The 23,517-nt window shown below is 45.6% G+C and overlaps 1 protein-coding gene across 5 annotated transcripts in view; it reads right to left on the reverse strand.

Moving 5' to 3' along the window:
- DHX30 (DExH-box helicase 30) overlaps positions 1-23,517 on the reverse strand; it is a 41,827-nt gene that overhangs the window by 2,914 nt on the left and 15,396 nt on the right. For all 5 annotated transcript variants that reach the window (XR_008971398.1, XM_057402827.1, XM_057402829.1 and 2 more), the window contains 16 exons: positions 17,531-17,661; positions 15,133-15,243; positions 12,629-12,984; positions 11,717-11,843; positions 10,862-11,011; positions 9,956-10,108; positions 7,578-8,399; positions 6,336-6,414; positions 4,824-4,928; positions 3,571-3,746; positions 2,443-2,649; positions 1,981-2,062; positions 1,283-1,476; positions 1,041-1,200; positions 580-737; positions 3-106 (listed from right to left, as the gene is read on the reverse strand). Coding sequence is in view for 4 of the 5 variants with exons in the window: in XM_057402827.1 (XP_057258810.1) it covers positions 3-106; positions 580-737; positions 1,041-1,200; positions 1,283-1,476; positions 1,981-2,062; positions 2,443-2,649; positions 3,571-3,746; positions 4,824-4,928; positions 6,336-6,414; positions 7,578-8,399; positions 9,956-10,108; positions 10,862-11,011; positions 11,717-11,843; positions 12,629-12,984; positions 15,133-15,243; positions 17,531-17,661 (3,115 nt within the window). In the remaining variant the exon portion in view is untranslated. The remainder of the gene's footprint in view (positions 1-2; positions 107-579; positions 738-1,040; positions 1,201-1,282; positions 1,477-1,980; positions 2,063-2,442; positions 2,650-3,570; positions 3,747-4,823; positions 4,929-6,335; positions 6,415-7,577; positions 8,400-9,955; positions 10,109-10,861; positions 11,012-11,716; positions 11,844-12,628; positions 12,985-15,132; positions 15,244-17,530; positions 17,662-23,517) is intronic.

Genomic DNA, 23,517 nt, shown 5'->3' on the forward strand with positions numbered 1-23,517 from the left:
ACCTGTTGATTGTTGACTTGTGGAGCAGAACGGTGCCAGCCTTTGTCCGATACGCGTAACTGTTGGGTTTGAATTTCCCCTGACGAGTCACTTTGCCTTGTCTCACCTGAAATGAGAAGAGCGTCTCCATTACCTGCAGAACCAGCAGGCACTGCACATCAGCAGCCGGACTGGCTTCCCACACTACTGTGTCTCCAGCATGTCTGTATGGGCAAGTATGTTCCTCTACTTCCCAAAGCTCTGCTGTGTTAGCAGAGAACATGTATGGGGATGACCAGACCTGGCAATGACCAAATGCCAGTCAAGGGGCAGCAAACAGGAGGAGGAAGATGCCATCTCAACAGCTCCCAGGACAAGCTGCAGGAGGCCAAGCCCAGGCCTGTGCAAACTGGGGTGGCCACTCCTCATGAGGAGTGGTCCAGGGAGAGCACTGGAGCAGCAGCACAAGCACAAGCAGACAGTGTGCCTAGGACATGTTTCCAAGAGACCGCAAGAACCTCTGGCATCCTCATGCTTCCCCATGTTGCCTGCAGCGACCAGCAAGCCCAGGAGAGTGAGGGCAGAGTGGGGAAGTAGTACCTGAATGAGGTTGGGGTAGAGCCCAGCCATGAGGACTCCCTTGACAAGTTCTTCCTCTTCACTGTACTGGTTACATACAGAAGATGGCATGGTACAATCAGATGGGGACGACACCAGAAAGGCTTCATAGAGGTTCTCAGAGAACTGCTTGACAAGGCCTATAGGGAGGAGACAGCCCCAAGGAATGAGACTCACCCTATCCTTCACCCCACTGAATGAAATAACCTCAGCAGGGCAGCACCAGCTCTGGGTTCAGAAGCTCAGTTTCAGACAGAAGACATGTCCTGCCCGCGGCCTCTCCAGCACACAGGGTCACATCTGCGCTCCCAAGTGCCAAAGTCAGAACCTGCACCCATTCCAACAGCCTCCCCCCCCGTCTACCCCATTTCTGCATCATGTTCTTCACCAATGCTTCAGCCTTTACAGGGGACAAAAGGGAGATGCAGGCCTCTGAGACTCACCATTGATGAAGCGAAGGCTGGGGCCATACAGGTAGTAGTCCTGGAGGTAGTTATCCCTGGCACGACTGTCTCTACGCCTCAGCACCTCCTCCCAGCCTGCCACAGCCCTGACAAACGCGAGGTGATCACTCCCACTCTCCCGGCTCAGAACAGCCTTGGCCTGGGAGACAGAAACGTGTGTCAGCCAAGCAGCGGCCCCTTCCCTGCCCACTTCCCATCTTCCGCTAGGAGGAGCTCCTCACCTTGTCCACCTCTGCACGGTTTTGCAGGCTGCTGCTGAAGGGGTCCCGGGTGAGGCAGGAAACGATGACGAGCAGGGGGTGGAGGCAACGGTAGATGGATGCCAAGACAATGGCCTTTGCCAGCCGAGGATCTGTGGAGATCTGGGCAAGGCGCTTGCCCAAGGTGGTGAGGGCTTCTCGCTGGTCCAGCACTCCTGCAATAGAGCCACCCATGACGGCTTATCCCTCAGCTCCAAGTGGAGACAAAGTGGTGGTCAGTGGCTTGGGGGAGCCAGGAGACCCCGACCCCATCTAGTGGGCTTGGAAGATCTGGCATAACCTCCAGAAGAGGGATACGGTGTAAGTGACAGCAGTAAGCACCCGAAACCTCCCAGGTCTAACTGACCAGAGGCCAGATGACAATCAACAAGAGCCAAGCTATGAACTCCAGATCACAACGGTCCTGCCTTCCCTGTCATTCCCCTCTTTTCTATTTTTAAACCTTGGGAAGTTCTCACCACTTCTTGAGCAGAGCAGCGTGGGAAATAAGATAGCACCACAATGTGTGTGGTTTGGGAAGTCCCTATCAGCTGCCATCCCTGTCTAGGGACAGTCCTGCCCAGTCTGTCCTACAGGATCCTGTGCCAGCTCCCACTTCCCGTATTTAGACAGCAAACATGTTTTCATCACACCCACACCAGGACACAGCCTTAGCTCACCGATCTCCTGCAGCAAGATCACTGCTTCATCCACAGCTTTGATGTCAGGGCTGTCCAGAGCTTTGGAGAGAAATTCAACTGCCTGCAACACAGCAGGGGGAAGGGGAAAGAAAAAAAAAGGGCATGTTTCCCACACAGGAGCATGGGAGAGCCCTCAGGAGCCCACTGGCCTGCCCCAGGGCCCCAGACTGCAACGGTTCCCTCTTTGTTTGCCTACAGGGATATGAGCTCAGCCCTCATTTCTTGCAGTCTTTTAGACATACTCTGTAATCTAAGTAATCTATACATTTCCTGGTTGTAACTTCCCTAGACACCACTGAGAGCATTTAGGAAAGCAAGAACTAGTCATCAGCATTGTGGGGTTTTCCTACTCATGTCTGTGGTCAAATCACGTCTTGAACTGGCACCAGGCAGACTGCTGGTTCACTCGGCTGCAGTCCTGCAGGCAGGTACTGTGCTTACTGTTTTCTCTGGCATGTGGATCTTGGCCTGAACCACCAGGTTCTCCAGGGGGGTGCGCAGGATCTCTGGAACCTGGTAAGTTGGCATCTTGTCAAGGCGGCTGCGTGGGAAGAGGTGATAGGCAAATCCTGACTGACAGCGACCAGCACGCCCTCGCCTCTGCACCACATTTGACTTGGACACCCACACTGTTTCCAGGCAGGACACCTAGGGGAAGAGGGATTAGGCATGAATGCTCCCATAGCTCTCTGTCTTCTTTAAATGCAGCTTTCCATCCAGGCTGCAGGCCTCTAGCAGACTCTCTAGCAGGCAGCAGTGTGAAGGCCTGAACTGCTCAGTGCATGGATGAGACCCTGATGCCATCTGCTGGACACCTGCCTTGGCTCCACATCACACCACAGAACTCACCAGGGGCTCCTCACACTGAGACATACCCTGCAAAGCACGGTCCCTGCACACCAGTCCTGCTGCCTCCAGCACAGGCACTGCAGGGGCTGCAATGAACTGGGTTAAAAGTGGGCAAATATAAGAGGGTTGGGTTTAAACTAGAACTGCTGTTGAAGGTGTGAACTGCCACCCAGCTATGTCACAAGATGCTCTAGCATGGGGAGGGGAAGGGCAGCAGTGTAGAGCCAGAATGCAGGACCCAGCACCACCAGAAACATGGCCTGAGAGCAGCATACTTCCCCCTCTTAACGCTGACTAACAAGCTAAGGCATGGGGGGTCAAGACAGCTTCAAACAAGAGCAGCATCTAAATAGGTCAGAGCTGCCCTGCTTTGGCTAGAGAGGTTTATAATGAAATCATAGAAAAAGACAGAAAGCAAAGGGAAATCTACAGTGCAATAGAGAGATCGGATGGGTGCAGGATTTGCCTTCGATTTCTTTGAAGACAACAGACTTTTGCCTGCTTAGCAGAAGTCAGTGGGGAGCCTGGCAGGGAGCTTAGTAAAGGCAAAGTGTTCTCTGAACGATGAGTCAAACACTATTCCTCAAATAGGGACACAGCAACAGTGCTTCAGGTTCCTAATGGGAAGCAGCTCTATCATCCCATTAATGGCATCTCAAATGTTGCTCTGAAAACAGCCACTAGCTCCAGTACATTCCAGAAGCAAGAAAGCAGCAGTACCTTGGTCTTTAGATCATAGCGTTCCTCCTTGTGTGTGCCACTGTCCACCACATGGACAATGTCATTGATGGTGATGGAGGTCTCGGCAATGTTGGTAGCCAGGACAATCTTCCTGACACCAGGCGGAGGCCTCTGGAAGATGTTTTGCTGGTCCATCATGGGGATGTTGGAGTGCACTAGGAAATAAAACTAGTCAGTCTTGCTCTGCTGTGCTGCTTTGCAGTACAAGGCCAAGGTACAAGGGCTGAGAATCTCTGCCTTCTTGTACTGTTACCTCCCACTTCTAGAAATACGGGATAGAAATGGGGACACCACTTGTAAATATTCACTGTCAGCAGTTTCCCGTCAGCCAGGCCCCAGAAAAATCTGGCACACATCATTTGGGAAAGCTCCATTTTGGCTGCTGCAAAATATGGCTCAACATCAGCAGTAGCCCCAGTCACCTCCCATCCAAGTGACACCAACAGCACCACCAGAACATCCCTGGGCCCCAGCCAGAAGGCCCACTCCCATCCTGCAGCTACCCCTTTTCAAAACACCTAGGGGCAAGGGAGTGGGGTATCCTATAACCACTTGGTTTCACTTGATCAAGAACAGTTAGCAGCAAGGGCCTGTAACTATTCTACATCACACATCTGCCCTATTAGCGATCAGTGATGAGAAGAAATTCCCAGCAGCCACAGGGAACAGCAGGAGAACACAAGAACAAATGAGTTTTCACTAAAGAACACCTGCATTTACTGGCAACTGAGCTGCTCAAAGCTGTGCTCCTGGCTGGCCTCATTTGACATTGAAAAGGGAACACAAAACCTAAAGAAACCAACTCCAAATTCTTATAGCCTTGCAGAGTAATACTGCCTTTTGGTTTAAAATTTTCCTCCCAAGATAACGAATTCACTAACCTAAGCTGACCTACAGAGTACATCTCCATCCCACAGAACAGGTCTTGATGATCTTTGTAGGCTCAGCATGCAGCTACAGCAAGACAGAATTTGGCAGTTTCCTCCTTGCCTAATTCTGAATTGCTGGAGGCAAACAGGAATCTGGTTTCTTTGATCACATACAGGTTTGGATGGCCTCTATTAGGAGCAGCTACTTGTGCTTGACATGCACAATTACACAACAGGTACATACACCAGAGCATACAAGCTCGCTCTGCAACAGAGTTCAACATTTGAAGGGGTTCATCAAGTCAACTGGCCTATCCATTCTCCTCAATGCTGGGGAGGAAAGGTCTGGCCCTGCGATCTCACCTGGCAAGACAAGGTACCGGCTGTTCTGAGACCCAAGCATCTCAAGCAGGCGCTGCTGCACTCCTTTGATTTCCTGCCAGCCAGGGAGGAAGCAGAGGATCCCACCTGAAATAGAGCAAGAGTTAAGGAAAAGCAACCTAGAAATCCAAGTGCTCTTCCGCAGCTGCAGACACAGAAACAGCTTCTGCTGCATGAAAGAGACACCCACTATTTGCCTAGGTTCACAGCAACCTTTAGCCCAAGAAACCCAAAGAAAAGAAGGGCCTTGCTCTGTAATGCCCCCAACCAGCTGATCTCTAAGGAAACCTGCATTATCCTCAGCATGAACGAATGACAGCATCCTGACCTGTATCAGAAATAGTATGGCCGGCAGGACTAGAGAATTAACAATCCCTTTGTATTCGGCACTGGTGAGGCCACACCTTGAATACTGTGCTCAGTTCTGCGCCCCTCACGACAACAGAGACACCGGAGTGCTGGAGCAGATCCAGAGAGAGCAACAAAGCTGGGGAAGGGTCTGGAGCACAAGGCTTATGAGGAATGGCTGAGGAAACTGGGGCTGTTTAGCCTGGAGAAGGCTCAAGGGGGATCTTATTGCTCTCTACAACTACCTGAGGTTGTAGTGAGGTGAGGGCTGGTCTCTTCTCCCAAGTAACAACTGACAGGACAAAAGGTAATTGCCTCAAGCTGCACCAGGGGAGGTTTAGACTGGATATTGGGAAAAATTTCTTGACCAAAAGGGTAATCAGGCACTGCAACAAGCTGCCCAGGGCAGTGCTGGAATCACTGCCTCTGGAACTGAAAAAAAAAAAAAAAAAATGCAGATGAAGCCCTCAGTGGCATGGTTTAGTGGGGGACCTGGCAGTCCTGGGGTAATGGTTGGCCTTTATAACCATAAAAGATCTTCTCCAATCTAGCTGATTATGTGATGACAGATCCAGATATTATACAAAATGAGACCCAGGAAACATTTGTCTAGACTTCATACTTGCTATGCAGTATCTACTTCTGTGAGCTCATTAGGACAAGGTTTTATAGGCAGAAAAAAAAAAAAAAAAAAATCAAGTCACAGGCAGTTTGAGAGGCAATACCTACTACCTTTGAAATACTTAAAACTCTTAGAAGTCATCTGAGAGACCTGCCTTCTTCACAAAAACCTCCCAGGCAAAGACATTTAACAGCGATGGGTCTCCAATACAGAAAAAGAACTAAATTGCACGACACAAGGTTGCAAATGCTGGAGCACAGACAAGTCTTGCCCTTCGTTCCTCATCCTGCCAGAACAGCTGCATCCTGGGACACTAACACTGGGGCACTGAAGACTCAGATGATGTCTTAGCAAGATTCAGAACCAGCTCATGCCACACTGCTTGAGACTACTCAGTTAAACAGGAATTCGAGAAGGCCTTGCAGAAGGCAGCTCAGCATCATGTTGTCTCTGTGAAGAGCCTGGGCTCTGCAAGGTTCACTCTCCGCTGCTGCAAAAGGGCACACAGGCAAGACAGAACCTACCTGGCTCTCCATGGGCATCAATCTGAAGTACGAGGTCAGTGATGAGATCAAGATCAAGGACACATTCATCATCTGATTGCTGGATAGAACAGGATGACACATGCAGATAAATAAGCAGCAATCTAGCAGAGAGCAGAAAGGCACACAGCTTCCCAGAGCATCTTCTGGAGAGAACAAATGCCTGTACTTGGACAGTTTGCCCAAGACTAGGAGCCAGGAACCTCAGGAGCCTGGTTTTGGCTCCATCTGGAACCTGCTCTGGTCACAACTGCTGCCAGTTTTCTCTGCTGCACAGTGAGAATATACAGTCTCTTTTCCTTCTCCAGACTTGGAAGCTAACCAAGATTTGTGTACCTCTACTGAACAATATCTAACAAGTAACAAAAATTAACGTGAAATTCTGGGAGACAGAACTGTGCCATATGCACCTGGGACTTCAAAGCCACCGGGGACAGAGCAGCAGTTTTTAAATCCCTCAGTAATTTGGAACACACCTATTACGCCAGCTTAAAGAGCACAGGTAAAAAGTCCCATCCACAACAGAAAGATTGCCCTGAAGGCAATGGGACACCCTGGGCAAATTTGCTGATGAGACTAAACTGGGAGAAGTGGCTGATCTACCAGATGGCTGCTCAACCACAGGGAGGGACTGCTACAGGCTGCAGAAACAGGCTGACAGCTTCTAGTCCAGCAGGCTGGACCAGGTAATGTCTAGAAGGCACTGACAACCTCAATGATTCTGTAACTCCACGATCCACAACTGAAGTGAAACTACCCACAGCAAAGAGTATGTGTCTGGAGGGCATTTTCCAGAGGAACAGTAAGACTAGGTGCAGTCAGGGAATTCAGTCACACAGGTCAGTGAGCACTTAGGTAACAGACTGCTGGGAAGTCTTGGACCAGGCTTGCACAGAGTATGCAAACATTCAAATCTGCGTCTACGTATATACATAGGAAAGTACAATGAGCTGTTAGCTTACTCAAATATAAATACTCTTCTCATTAAAGAGGGACAAAAGTAACTTAGGCCCAAATCTGAAGTCATCTTTATCCATAATTTAATCAAAATACTCTGGGATTCTACTAAGCTGACTTTACCTCATGAGGGTTGACACAGAATTAAAGCTCAACAGTGTCCAACAACTGCAGGGAAGAGGGAGCAGTTCCAAGCCCAAACCCTCCCGATAACATGCCAGAAGTCAGTGCCTCACCCAAGGGAAACAGCTTAACCCACTCACCCACCTTGATCTCATAGTGCCGGTGTCGGTGCCGGCCCAGCTTGGCCAAGATCTCCTCCAGATAGTATTCCTTCACTGGGTACATGAAACCTGGCACCTTGACCACAGGGCAATCCCCAAAATAATGTGAGAAACGTTGATTGTCTCCTGTGGCACTCATTAAGACCAGGCGCAAGTCAGGGTTAAGCTTCTGGATGCCCTTGAGCAAGATGAGCAGGAAATCAGTGTTGACATCTCGCTCGTGGACCTCATCGACCACAACGTGGCTGACACCCTCCAGGCTGGGGTTCCCCTGCAGCTTCCGCAGCAGGATGCCCACGGTGCAGAAGAGGAGGGCTCCTCCCCTGGCAGGGGGCTTGCTCTCCAGTCGCACCTGGTAGCCCACGTTCTTCCTCATGTTGGGACCCAACTCTTGTGCCACACGCTGGGCAACTGATATGGCACTGATCCTCCTTGGCTGGGTGATCACTACGTTGCAGCGAGCACCACGTCCCTCCAGGATGTAGTGTTCCAACAGGAGCTGAGGGATCCTGGTGGTTTTCCCACAGCCTGTATCTCCTGCTATTACCACGACAGGGTTCTGCTCAATGGCCGACAGGATGGTGTCCTTGTGAGGATCTACTGGCAGTGGATGGCTCTCCTGCCACGAGGATCCTCTCCTTTTCCAGAGGGCCAGGAGGTTCTGGCTAAGGCGTACTTCTTCTGCTTCCAACATAGGTATATATGTCTTCCCTGTGATTGCATCACTTATGGCACCAGATTCCTTGCTCAGATTCATCATGTCATCCGCAATCCGGGGCCTGGATTCCCTGATGTCCACTGGATACTGGGAGAGACAGAGACAGTTGTCAGTGGCACAAGGATCAGATCCCGAGAAGGACCGGAAGGAAGAAGTGCCTGGAACAGACTCAGCCTGACTGGCTTTGCAGTCACCAGGAAGTTTTGCCGAACTTTTGTCAGATTTTAGGCAACTCAACCACTTACATTCTGAACTGAGGTTATTTAAAATGAGAATTATCTTGGGCAGCTCTCTGCATTTTCCTCATTGCATCCCCTATTTTAAGAGGGGTATTAATGCTGACAGGCACAAAACAGTAACTTAAGCTTTCTAAGGCAGTGGCTATACTGCACGCAAGTGACTCACCGGACCCTCAAAGACAACTTTTGGAAACTATCAAGTTACATCACCACCCTTCCCGCCCCCCTCAGGAAGCCCAGACATGTAACTCACACAAAACATAAGCATTCAGCTAAGCCAGAAATATTCTATCTTGGCAGAAGAAAAAACAGAAGTCCCACATCCCACAGGAAGAACTAAAAGGACCAACAATAGGTCACAAATTGTCAAGAACACAAATCAAAGCATTGGCCCAGATGTTTGCAAGATTAGAAGCTCAGCTACAAATCAGTACTTCTGGATTCAGCCTTATTCAAAGAGCCCTCCCTTTCACGCACAGTGTGACAGCTCATGTTCATGAAAGCATGGTAGGCAGACCAATTTCCTTCAAGATGCTGCTGGTTTTCCAACATTTTTCACCCTTAGTTCAGTCACTTACAGCAGGTCATTCAGAAGCAGCTGCTGTCTTTGTGAGAGTCTTGGCTTTTAGTGAATGGCCTTTAGTGAATGTCCTACAAAGGATATTCACTATTGCTTATTTGCTTTACAGCATCTCTAAAGATACTGTAAAGATCACCCGAGATCTTTACTGTTCAGGCCCAAGTATACCACATCAGTGACTTGCCAGCTTCCAAGTGCAGGCATTCTTTTCATGACTTCAATAAGCTCCACGCGTTTGCACTGAGCTATGATCAACCTCATCTTACCTTAGTGCTAACTCCTGCTTTGACAGTGAATGCTATCTAGGAACCTTTTCTTGGCACTGCTTCAGCTCCTATGGGTGTCTGTGCAACACTGGTCCACCAGGAAGAGAGATCTCCTGGGTGGAAGCTTCACCAGCTGCCTGGGGACCTGCACCCACCACTAACGTACAACATTGTAAGAGATGCTGCCAAGGGGAATGTGCTAGTACCAATACCTGCTCCATGTAAAACTACAGGGCTCAACAACAAAAGAATTTAATGGAACAAATGCCTGCACAAGGCAGCATTCATAAGCTTACAAAGGAGACTAAAAGTGCACTCTGTAACAACCCAAAAGCCAAATAATGCACACAAACATTACAGATGCATATAGAGAAGGCCCACTGCCCAGAATGGGCCTCCCTTCCCCAAAGGTCAGCAAAGACCGATCCATGTTTTGTGGCAATCTATCAAGCCATGAATTCCCTCAACATTCTAACACGAAGCTTTTAACCACATGTAATTCCTGAAGTTAAACAGGATTAGCCAAAGGTGATTCTCAGACAGCTGAGCAGGCCTTACGTGATTCAGATAGTTCTCAATCTTGCGCAGGGTTGCCTCAGGGACTTTGATGTGGCAGGGTTTCCGCTGGTTCTCACCAAGCTCCCGTAGTGAAGTCATGTTGTACATAGCATGGCTGAGGGGGTTGTTGTTCTTGTCCACCAAGCCAAGGCTCTGCAAAGGAGGAGGCAAACAATGCTGTCAGGTACAAGACTGCTGCATATAAAGTGTTGGTATACAGAGAATGTGGGTCCTACATGTTTGATTAAGCTCACTCCTTACCCTATATCCCAAATACATCACTTCCTGCTTTAGCCATAGCAAGAAACAAAACATGATCTCACCTCAACTCACCAGTGAAAAAGACACACTGAAGCCAAGTCATACCTGCTCCTAACACAATGCTCAAACAAAGGTCTTAAACAGACCCACCAAAGAAACAGCAGTCACGACTGTATCTGACAAAACCCTCTTGCAAGGGCTGGTAGCTATCTTGCTATGGTACTGATACGTTGTGCCAATTCAACAGTAAGTACTACACCATTCTTGGATGTCCCCTCTGCTGACTCTAGGGTCTGCAGCAAAATGTTTGGATTAATTCACCTACAAGAATGAGAAGATAAGTCTGACTCAGTAAACAGCAGCAAGGTAGCAAAGAGAACAAGCTAACACTTCCAGGTGATCCCTACACATCACTTTTTGTTGAGGGCTCAAAACAAGCGTAACAGCCTTCACAGGTCAGACACTGAATGGGTACAAGAGCAGCACGCCCTGAATCCTAAGATTTGGAAATCTGTGTTTATTAAACAAGAAGTCAAGGATTAGAAAGTTTCAGGCATCACTCTGCTCAAACACGGAAGTCAGGTGCAAGGAGCCTCTACTCAGACCAGTTGATACTGGTAGGATGTAGGAGCTATATGCACTTACCTTCAGCTTCTGACAGGCCAGTGCTGCTGCTTTGTTTTCTGCCTCCACCTTGCGACGGCCTTTGGCAGCAAAAGTCATGGGACAGGGCCAGCGGAGCGTGAGCTTGCAGATCTTGGTCTTGGTGCCTACTGTACGGAACTGCATGTATTCCTAAGAAACACATCAAAAACAACGGATGTGGGGAGGTGTTAACAGACTACATAACTAGGCAGGCATTTCCAAATACACCTCAATACTTTTGGGCAGAGATTAATTTGTTGGGTTTTTTGTTTGTTTGCTTTGATTTTTTTTAAACAGTTCAGTAGAACAGGTTTACTGCACCCAGTTGAACCCCCCAACTCAGAAAGCACTGGCTACACAAAAGTGAGAGCAGGCAGCTGTGTGGAGAGCCTACGGGGTGGAGCACAGCTACTGTTTGCTAAGCACATAAGGTCTGGAAAGGAGGTGGGTGACACATACCAAGGAGGAGGATCACTGGATACTGGCAAGGATTGAGTTGTTGGAAAGATTCCACCAGCACAGAAATTACACATTGCTCCAAGTAACCAAACTTTTGTTTGTTGCAGATATGTGGGGAAATGCAAACCTACTGCCTTCAAAAATATTCCCCTTAATTCAGACAGCTGCTCCTCTATTGCCCTGGCCTCAAGTAACAACATTCCTCATGTTTCTATTAAAATATTCCCTCAATTCTCACCACAAAGTCTTTTCCTTGCTCTTCAGGCTGATTTTTCTAAACCTATTTTTAATTGCCATTCTCTCCCTTGTTCGCAACTGCCCCCCCAAAAGCATCCAAAGTGACTCCAGTTGGAGTCTTTGAGTTTCATCCCTGGCATGAGTCAAACAGTACCTTACCTTGACCGTGGAGGAAGAAGTTGCAATCTGAATCACTTGGGCCAGGAGATTTTTGGGAAGTGGGAACTGCGTCAGGGCACGGATGGCAGTGTTGTCATCTGTCATTTCAATGGAACTCCCTCCTCGGCTAGATGGAAGATGGGAACAGTTGGTACAGTAATATCTGCTCTGTGCTCAGACCTACCTCACCTTATGTCTCCTACTGAGGTCCTGAAACTAAGTAGTTAAAGGCACAAATAATTCTTGATCATCTGGAAAGTCAAGCTGTATCTTGTGACTGAAATCTGTCCATCATGTAACAATCACCCAGTCCAGCAATGCCACCTACTAAAAAGCAATGAAACCTTTAGACTAACACTGCAAACCTGACAACACCAACAGCTTTTAACAGATTTAATAAATAATTCTGAATACAAAGAGCATCCCTAAAACCAACCTCTACCATCAGGGCCTTAGAGATTTTACTCCTGTTGACTATTAAAAATGCAAGATTTGTGTTCATAAATATGAAGTCAAGCAAGCAACTATGGTGATGGAAAGGAGCGGACTCAATATTGCCCTCAAAACCAGGGTGGTCAAAAAAGGTCTAAGCGCACAATTTCTGGGAATAGAAATCATTTTAGACCCAGAACTGTCAGGCAGGTAGGTAATAAGTAGGCAGCAGTCTATCCAGAGGGAAAGACCCCAGAGAAGAAGCCTGCAAATCCCCTCATGAGGACAGTCAGGCATGAAACCAGGCTGCTTGGCTACTGCTCGCATAGGAATGGTGCAGTAGACAGTGTTCAGCCCCTCTACAGGGCTCACCAGGAACGTGGGAAGCTGCGGCTCAACTATGTTGAACTGCACAGGTGCACAAGCTACCAAAATCTCCCATTTACTGCCTTGGCTTAGTAGCTATCAGGGCAGACATACCTTGCATCTCTGCCTGGGGTTCGAGCATCCGGATGTGCCATAGGCAGATAATCAGAAACATCAATTGCTTCTTCTTCCAGCTCTCCTTCCTCCAGTTCCCCTTCCTCTAGTTCCCCTTCCTCCAGCTCCTCTCTTCTCATTGCTTTAGGCATCCTGCCTTGTTCCATGGGCTGGATGGCATCATCTGGCTCCATCCGTCGCCAGCAAGTTGACAAGTCAGCAAGAGATGGTCCAGACTTGGAGCGCCACTTTCCCTCTGAGCACCACCTCTCATCCGGGCAGCCAAGCTGGTCAGCAAGGAGACGGTACTTTGCAGCATCAAAGAGCTCATTTCTGGGCCCCAGTAAACCCCAGCCCTGCAACAGAGAAATGCATTCATTGTTAGCTGCAGTAAAGAGATAGAAGTGTTCAAGGCCAGTTTGCACGGGGCTTGGCATAGGATGCTCCAGTGGAAGATGTCCCTGCCTGTGGCAGGGGGGTTGGAACTGGATGGTCTTTAAAGTCCATTCCAACCCAAACCACTATGTGATTCTATGAACTGCAGGAAACCAAAACACATCTAGTAAAGGAGAGAAATGCAGGAGCAACTTCTTCATGTCCCGCAGAAGAAGAGAGAAAGAAAAAGGACTTCCAGAAACTTAAAAGCTTTTCTTGTACCATTATTTCTTAAGAAAGGGAATCTGTTCACTAATTTCACTTCCCAGGGCACAACTGCTTAGCATCTCATGGCTTGTTAGAAAGGGTGGGCCAAGATTTATCAATATTTTCCTATCAACTATATTTAGCATACTTAAGTTTTGAAACCTACCTTGAAGGATTAAATGCATCTCTCTTTGGAAAGCCTAGTCTAAACAAGCATAACCTTGAATAACACAAGATGGGAATTCAGGGAATGGCTCACCTCCTTTCATTTCACAGGAACAGTTATTTGTATAAGCAGTAGTACGACCTCCCTAACCTAGTGGCTTTTGAAACAGAATAGTTCCTAATCACTGCTGGCCTACCACCTGCATTTAGGACTGAACCTTACACGAAGCTCCAAGCATACCTAAAGTGCAACATGTGCCATGTTTTACCAGACCATTGCAATAAATTAGAAGCTACACCTTTAGGCCTCTCAATGCCCATGTATCACACAAGACTGTGTTATTTCATGCTGCAGGAGTGCCTCAGACAGCAAGAATTCACTTTGCCAGCTGCTGTACTCTAAGCCACTACATTCAGACACTCTCTGCACCAGTTAGATACTGCCACTTTTCTTCAACTGATGACTATTTATTTAAAGCATTTGTAGCTATTGCTGTAGCTTTCCATCATTAATATCTTGTTAGGTTACAGGTCTAGCGGGCAAAGCACCAGAGTTAAAGCTTTGTATGCTGGATCTGTGGCTTCAGAGTGCTGAGGCTTTAAACTTCTACACTGAAGTACAGTTTAGCCATTTTCAAAATCTGGGGAAAAATATAGTGTAAGTGTAGGTAAGAATTTTTTTCCATTGAAAACCTGCAGGCTCACAAAGAAATTAGGGAATAATGCTTTTGTTGTGCACTGAATAGTGAGGCTGAAACAATATATTTCCAGTGAATGAGCATCAACCACGCTTCAGGTGGTATGAAGTCAGTCAGTGAAACAGCTTTTGCTAATCAGAAAATTCAAGAAACCAGCCTAGAAACAGGGGCCTGCTGAAGAAAGTTTCATGCTGCAATTTTTAACTTTTGAAGGCTAGTTATTTCTTAATGTAGCTTTCTTGATTTACAAGCAAATCAAAAAGCTCTCTTACTGTTAGAGCATCTGCAGCATCTTTTCTAAGCTCCTTAGTGGGAAAATATCACTGTTCTTACTATATACATGAATGGGAAGCTCCAAAGCCAACTCGCTTGAGGTTAAGAGACAACAGTCAGTGGCAGAGCTGAAGAGAAAACTGCATCTTATTCTCAGCTATGTAACACTATCTTCAACGTGACATTTATAACTCTACTGTAATTGCTTGATACTGGCAGTGCACAAATATTGACTGTTTCCAGCCACAAAATAGCAGCAGATTAGCATAACTTTAAAAGAGTAATCATAAAACAGAACACGTGATCACCACACTATGGCTTACATAAAGAGGAAGCAAGAGCCTCCAAGTACTGTGCTTGCAAACACATACTGATAGCTTGACACAAGTGTAAATTAGTGAACAGTAACAGCAAATATACCTGAAGGAAGCTCTACTAGCCACAGATGCTGAGAATAAGATAAATCCGATTATGGTCTAGGGCATAACAAACAAAGGTCAGAACTCAATTTAGTGAGTTCACACCTGGCTGAACCAAATAGGCTTTTAAGCGCAAATGGATTCAGAGAGCTCAAGACTTCACTCTCTACCCTTGATTAACAGACATGCCAATTAAGAAAGGGAACAGGTAAAAAGAGAGAAAAGTCAGAAATTACATTGCCAAAATGGACAAGGCCTGCACACTCAAAGGCCTGTTTGCTCAAGATAAAGAGGAGCATAAGCTCACCTTGAAGAGCTGACATGCTGCAGCTGCTGCCTGCCTCTCAGCATCAATCTTCTTGGTCCCATAGCCTTCCACTTCCACATTCTTAGGCCACTTTATATGCAGAGTGACTTTCTGAAAAGCAAATATAAGCAGCAAAGTGAGACAGTAGAGAATAATCCCTCTCCTCCAGCAGGAGCATACCTACTTCAAACATCTCTGAACTCCGGGCAAATAAGAGAACTACAAATGAAAAATCTTAAACAAACCACTTGTTTGGTCACTTTTATGGGAAGCTCCATTACAGTCTTTTAGAAAGAAAAGCCTGAAAAAGGGACAGGAGTTGCTCACAGTCACACAGAAGCTGCAGGGCTGGGCCAGACCCAGAAGCCAGGCTGACTGCCAGCACAGTGCCACATACTCCAGAGCTGGAGTTTCACAGGCTGCAATGTGGCAGCTCAGAGGAATCAAATGCCAATAGCGCATTACAAGAACAATTCAGATTCGGTTAACTGTTCTTATGTACAGTGCAGCATACCAGACCATGTCTGAGAAGCACCATTCACCCTCCAACACATTTCCAATTGTATTGGCAAGCAAATCTTCCTAACTGCTTCCTTATTCTAATTTTAACCAGCAGCACATTGTACCACAGTTACACAGGCTACCATACTCATGGTAGCACACAGGAACCTAGTCTTCAGGACATGCTGCCCAACACAAGCTATTAAGAGAACTAACAGTACCACCAGAGCTCCTCTTACACCAGTGCAGTTGGATGAGAGCAGCTGAAAAACCTGCAGAGGCAAATGCTGAGAGCTGAACCCTGTCCTTTAAAAAAAACAAAACCACTCCAGATCAAGAACTCGTTCTACTCCTGGCCCTGCAGATGCTGCAGCTGAGTTTCTGCAAGGCTCAAAAGAGGGAAATGCCTAAGGAATTCTCTCCTGTTTCTACAGCAAAGATGAAAGGTGGCATTTCAGTCTGCTGGGAAAACCCCACCTATAAAGCTAGCAAAAAGGCTCCTGACTTTTCAACAGTCTACAGCTGGCTGGCTGCCTGCCAGCCATCTGAATCTCATCTCGCTGTAGGAAATTGCTGCGTACTTTGCCTAGGGGCTAGGCATGAAAAGGCACAGATCTGATGAGAAAAAAAGTTGTCTCATGAAGGCCAAGTTACTTGGTGCTCATGAAAAAAACCTTGTTCACTTCCAACTGAGACTTTTCCAAGTTGTCTCACCCATCCTTCCATTCCCAGACACTTTCTGGGTTGTTGGGTTTTGGTTATGTTTGGGGTTTCTTTTTGTGATTCAATCCTCATTTTTTACAAGAGCTCCTTTTTTAGTTGTTGTTTTTGTTTTTAACCTGAAGTTATCCTCAACATTAATCTATTAAACACTAACAAGAATGTGAACTGATTACGCAAATTAAAATGATGAAGCATTGGTTATGGTATTCCAAAGTTTAAGTTAGGAAACTGCATTACTGTTCAAGGAAGAAGCAAGAAAAAACAACTCATAAATAAAAAAGGAACTCTAAAGTAATTATTACTTATGTATTGCATAAAATGCAGGGATGCTTAAAAAGGATGTGGTAATAAAAACTGGGAAATTTCAGGCAGAATACTATTGGAAAATGTTAATCCATCAGAACTGAATCTTTTCCTGGAATGTATGTTACAGTTAAACTTCAGCTGGAAAGTGCTCTCAGCAATAGAAGGAGAGCTGGTATGATAAAAGAAGGCAAGGTCTTGAACAGAGAGCACCCATCGGTTAAGAACTTCTGTTCCGTTTATAGCAGAAGTTTATAGCAGTTTTGGATGTGGGCCTCTCGCATCCCAGTAAGAGCTCAAACCACTTGGCAAACTGTTTGCAACTCCTCTGCTTCATTTCACAAAAAAGAAAAAGGAATCTGTATTTCATTTTGCCCTTAAGTAGGATTAGAAGCCCCCCTTCACTGCAAACAAATTCTTCTTTGCTGATTGCAACTTAATATTGTAGGCTTAGGCATTTGTTTTATTAGAGTCTGCAATAAAATCCAGGCCTACCAAGGGCTAAAGTATAGCATTTAAATTTTTATTTTCTAAGGTAGTCGGATACACATCTGAGTGCAGAATACATGCCTCTGCTGAGAAAAGCTGGTTCCAGCAAGCTATTTAAAAGAAAAAAAAAAAAATCCATCTTTACATACATAAAAGGAGGACAGCACCTACGTTTATATACCTGTTAAAGTATGTGAAAATAAAGAGAAACAGGAAGACATGAGAACATTTCTTATTTGAAAGATCATATAACTGGAATCAAAACACTTCTGTAATTTTCTCTACTACAGAGTTACTTCTTGGACTGGGAGCTTTCTTGGCTCACTTCCCACTCCATGTGCCACACACCTACCCACCACCCATCCCAGCACAACAGGATTACCTTTTTTCTTGGCCCATTGGTGTGGATGTACACCAGCTTGTCCCTTGCATGAGAAATGCCCAGAGCTCGTCCAATCACGCTGTTAAGCAAGTTTTTAGGCTGTGGAAATTCTTTTAATAAGTCTCTGGAATCTAAAAGAAAAAAAACAACAGGGGATCTAAATGCCTTAGAATTCTTGTGCAGTCCTGTTCAAAGACATGTTCTGACACCTGCTTCACTGCAGCTCTGCGAGCATTCATGTCTCTGAGGTTACAGATAGAAAAGTAAGCAGAGGTATTAAGTGGTTCACCTACATCTCCAGGCATCAGCAAAACAGCACACAGGAGTGCAAAGTCTCCTGAGCTCCAAATGGAAGATGACAGACACTGCAAATCCAAAATAGGCAGCAATACCATATGTGCCATTCTTCTCCCAAAATGCACAGGCTGTTTCTCCCCATCCTCTTTTAAAAGTATTGATATCCTCTACTTAGAATTGCAGCACTGACAGATTCACTTCATGATTCAGTGGCACTAGCAATCACCTAACAGTCTGGAAAGACTTTTTTCTGCAAGAAAGAACATAGTATCAACAAGAAAAAAAACAACAAACTATATGTGGAATCTGAATACAAATATCTTAGCACAGAATTCAAAGCCCAGATTAAAGCATGGAGTTGGTGCCGTCTCCTCACTTATGGAGGCAAAAGCAGCTCTGTGTCTGTTCTTTGATATTGAAAACAAACTGAGCAGTAACTATTCTGATCAGACTTGGTAAGTGCATCCCCCTCCTGAATCACATGTATCACCTCAAGGTTAAATCAAGGGTCGTAATAACACACAAGTTCAACCAGTGGCTGGATCTAGAGTGTAACATGAAATAACACTTGGAGGCTTCTCCCTGAATTGATTGAGATGGCTTGGTTAGAGGCTGGGAATGCGATTTTGCACTCACTGCTCAGAGAACCCCCAGAAAGAAGTTTGCCTATGGTCTTTGGACATAAACCAGCTCAAGGAGGAAACCGAGGAGCAGTGCCAGAGGCAGCAGTGCCAGAGGCAGGTAGGACTGGCCAGCGCATATCCCCTGCCCTGATGGATGAGGCTACAGCCCTTGCAGGAAGGAGATATTAGTGGATCAGTTCAAATCACTCATTTGAAAACAACAGTAACAATAATAACCAGACTGCCCCCAGACAGAGCAACATCTCACCCACCTCATGTTCCAGCCTCCTCCCTGGTGCCAACACCAGAAGCTTTAGCTGGTGAAGAAGCTGCTCTAACATAGCCCTCACACACATTCCTGTTGCACTCAGCACTATAGGGAAGAGCCTTTATTTGAGCAGCAGCCCAAGCAAGATCAGATTAAGTTTAATGTGGTAACAATTCCAGAGGTAGTTATGCTACACAAATAGGCAGATCCAACAGCTCACTGCTGCTGTGAGGGGCAGACACTGCTTCTCCCAGGCTTTGGCACTACCACTGCTCCAGCTCTGGCACAAACACAACTGTACTGGGAGATCATGGGCAGCCCTGATCTGACAGAAAGCTAAACCAGAAAAATTAATTACTCAGGTTTTTACTGGGCTCACAAGTAAATCAGCCAACTGCACGTCCTGCAGGTACCAAAAGCAGTGCAAGAGAACAGGAAAGAGGAATGGGATCTCCATTCCAGCAGCAGCAAGCACAGCCTAGCCCCTCTCATCCTATGTTCAGCATGCAAAATGCATGCTCTCCAGGCAGTTAGAACTTCATTGATCTTGCAGGCCACCAATGGGTTTGAGCACTACTTTTTACAAGCTTCTAATTCTCTATGGGTATTCAGGGGAAGCTAAATCATAAGTCAACAACACACTATCACTGGTACCACCGTAATCTGGAATTTCAGATTAAGCTACGAACTCCAAGGAATAATGACCCAAGAGTCACACTCATGAGAGCATCATCAAGATCTGCCATCCTGTTTGCCAAAAACTCTTTGACTGTGGAGTTGCTGTAATGAAGATACACAATAACCAGCTCCGGAGAAGAAAGCAAGCACTTAAAGAGAGGCTCAGTAACACAGGCATGTGGAACAGACACTCATCAAGAGGCTGCTCAGTGAAGGCAAACTGCAGTTATGGGTATATATTATGGGGGCTCACCCAAAAGTTGACCGAATGAGAAATCACAGGTGTTTCAGGGAAAGCAGAAGAGTTATGCTGTACCACTGCAGGCCCAAACCTTGTCTGACTGTGTTGGGTAACAGAAAGGGAAAAAAAAGCACGCTGCTGATTATATCATCCTCTCAAGAGAAAAAAAAACAAAGCAAAACAAAACAAAAACAAAACCAAAAACAAAACAGCATGCTGACCCAGAGCTCAGGAAAAAAGTAATTACTGGTGACACCCAGTTTTGAAGCTTCTTCCTCCAAATTACCTGAATCTCAGAGAAACCACTTTCAGAACCCAAATGGACCAAATACTGGAATTTGGGTTCCTTAACATATACAGGGAGATGCTGAAATACAACCTCCGTGGCACGCGATAACATTGTTGGGAGCTGGGTATCATTTGAAGACAGGTCGCATTGTAATTTGACAATTGGCTAATTCTCACTCCCAGCTGGAACGGCCTCAAGTTGGCATTACTTTTCAACCCAGTACATAGAGGACAAGCTGGTATTTAGGGGGCAGCATCAAAATGAACAGATTAAACCTGCTGCCTGCTCAATCTCCTTCAACTGTATTGATCCTGAAAAGACTGTGCGACACACAATGGGCTTTCTGCCACTCTCCTCTCTGCATGATGCTCAGCCATGGTATCTCCCATTGTAAAGAATAATACAAACAACCCACCGGCTGCTGTTTCTCACACATACATGGGCAAAATCCTTGGACAATTACAGGGGAATAGGCAGGAAGTAGTCTGATTTCTGAATGCTATTTGTCCATTAATTACCTTCTATGTATTGGCCAGGAGAGCATGAAAACGGTCTCAGCCTAACAAAGAACTACAAGCCAATTTTCTGTAATTACACAGCAAACATAGTATTCCTACCTACTCACACAGCAAGCACCGCTATGTTCAGACTTTGACCTGCTCAGGAGAACTGGAAAAGTGACTAAGGCTTTGGCAGTCTGCAGTTCTATTCCTTTCCACATCGCTGGGATGCATGGAGGGAGGAGTAGTAACACAATTCCCAAATGCACTATTAAATTCACTTCATAAATGAGAAATTAAAAATAAAAAAAAGCAACACACAAAGCCCTCTGACACCAGCCTGTATTATTTGGCTTCTAGCTGCTTCCTCTTTCAAAAATAATAATCTGAGAAATTCTATCATAAGTAACAGGCAGAGGTATAAACATGTTGTTTTTAAACACCATCCAAAAAACAAAATGCAATTACCTAACAACAGAGCCAGTTTCTCACATTCTGAGATGACTCCTCAGTGAAGACTAAATATTTAATCCATTCTAGAGCAAGGAACAGGATCTCTAAGAAACAAAGCCTAGTTCTGGCTTGCAGAACAGACTGAATTACTAGCAGAGACACAATGTCTTCACAGCTGACAATGCCATATTCAGCAGTACCATCTGACGTATCAACAGCGACTCAAGGCTTGATGGATTACTCTCAGCCCATTCTTATCCCCAATTTGAGAGCTGAAAGGATTTTATCTTGCATGAAGCCATGCATCACTCATAGTTTTTAAAGAAACAATCTGAAATTGCAGAACTGGATTTGCAGAATGTTTCCCTCCCTGACAGATTGGATTTCTTGGCATCTTCCTCCAAAGAGTGTCTTAGTTCTCTCACTGCTGAGAATGGATATTTGGGTAGAAATCATTTTAGTGGTAGTCATAGCCCTGCACAGTCAAGGAGGAGAACCTAATACTCCCAAAACAAAACAGAGTTTATTTTTATACCCAATTCCTATCAAGCCAGAACCACATATGATGTCTAAACCACACCTCCAACATCATGAAGGAATATTAAAAGCCTGCCTCCTATAGCAGACAACTCAGAATGGGGTTATCAAAGAAGACAATTAATTCATTGAAGTTCCTCAAAGCTTAACTCTGGCTTAACTTGGTTGTGAAAGTCCAGGGTAATTCCAAGCACCACTGACAGAAACTCCCAACTGTAGCTATTAACCCCAACAGAGCTGATAAAAAGTAAAGTTAAGATCCGACAAACAGTAAAGACACTTGTTAGGTGCAACAACAGCACATAAAATGGCCTAGTCTTGCTCAGTGAAACCAGAGGAGCACTAGATGGACTTAAACAGTTTCTGTCTTCCCTCAAATTTTCTTCCCTGGAGAAGCAACAAACAAGCAGCAAGGACAAACTATTAAACACACCAGTCATCAAGATACTAGCCCCCGCAGTAATAAATTCAAGTCAGTGAAGAATGCTCCTAACACACCAAAAATTCGCAGGGAATAAGAAAGCCCTGTGGCCCCATAATATCCACTTCATAAGGAATTAGCCTAGACATGTCTTAGAAGGGAGAGAGAAGGCTCCACCTGGCAGTTTAGCTTGGAGTACACCAAAATACTACTGCTTTTGGGGGGCTGGGGCTCTTTTAAACCATCACCTAGAATCCTGACCAAGGCTCTTTTCAAGCTACACAGCAATAAAATCTGCATGCAGTTCTTGCCTAAACAAGAACAGACTTCTAACTTGGTAAAATTGACAAGGCTTCTTCAAAAGCAAGTGAGATCATCAGAGAACAAGAATGATTGATGGCCAACCTCCATCCATGGTCAGACCAACGGCCAACCTCCATTCACTGAGGACTCGGTTGGACACAGCCCTGATCAACTCTCCAAGACAGGAATCAGACCACACAGCACCCAGAGCTCCAGTCCAACCTCAATGCTTCTGCAACTGAGACAGCAAACTGAATTAATCTTTCCTACAGCAAAACAGAGGTCAAGATCACATAAGTCTCAGTAACAAGCAAGAAGTGCCACAGACCTGGCTGAACTGGCAGATGAGCTCTCTGCATCACGGAATCTGCTCCAAAACCCTACCATCAAGGACAACATAGCAAAGCCTTAGACACTAATCCAAACATAACCCCAGCATTTTTAAGCTGGCCTCAGTTCTGAGTCGATTTTTCTGTGTTTGCCTCCAAGGCTAATAACAAAAGCAGTCAAATGAGGAGAGCTAACAAGATATCAACTTATGAGCTGAAGGCTTAGAGCTTGCCCTCAGAAGTAGATTTTTAAAGTAACTTTAATGATTTGTATGTGTTCAAGTAGCAGCCATACGCAGGGCAGATTATGTCAGGACTTTTTATTTGCTCATCTAAACCGAATCTTTTAATATCACTAACCTCTCACCAGAAGAGCCTCCCATGGTCCAACCACCACACAGACTGGAATAATGAGAGAACCAAAGATAAAAGCACCTAAGTACTCGCTGAAAAAACATGTTAGAAAAAGCATTGTGCAGTGAAGTACAAAAGCAGGAAGGAAAAAAAAAAATTGGTTTACTGCTTTTCTCAGGGAACACCTGAACCAGCTCATTACACAATAATTTGGGGTGGTTTAGCTTTTACTTCATAAGTCAGTTAATTTGCTCTGTTAAACAGCTTGAATTCAAGAATTAAAGACTATCTGTCTCTGAACTACAAGATAAAACTCAGCAGAGCTTCTGAAAGGAAAAGGGAACTGAGACCCAAAGAGTTCAGAAACTACAGATAGAAAATAATACTTTAACAGAAAAAACACGCTGGATGGTGGGAAGGAACCAGAGAACACAGAAGGATGGGGCAAAGTTTTTACGTAAGAAACCAAATTTCCAAAGTGTAAGATTACAGTCTAAGAAATAAAACTCAAACCAAAACAGTGACTTTAAAAGGGAAAATCTAGTGGTTCAAGTCACAGCCTGGATGCAGTAATCTCCAGCACAAAACTACACATCTGTCTAAACTAGAAGCATTCTTCACCCTTCGTAATCTTGGTTTTTTTACAACTGTCAAACGACAGCAAAACATACTTTCAAATACTCTTTTAAAAAAA

Source organism: Pezoporus wallicus, unplaced genomic scaffold (genome assembly GCF_028554395.1).
Source record: "Pezoporus wallicus isolate ANWC-B61680 ecotype Strahan unplaced genomic scaffold, APGP_CSIRO_Pwel_v1 contig_8057, whole genome shotgun sequence".
Lineage (NCBI taxonomy): Eukaryota > Metazoa > Chordata > Aves > Psittaciformes > Psittacidae > Pezoporus > Pezoporus wallicus.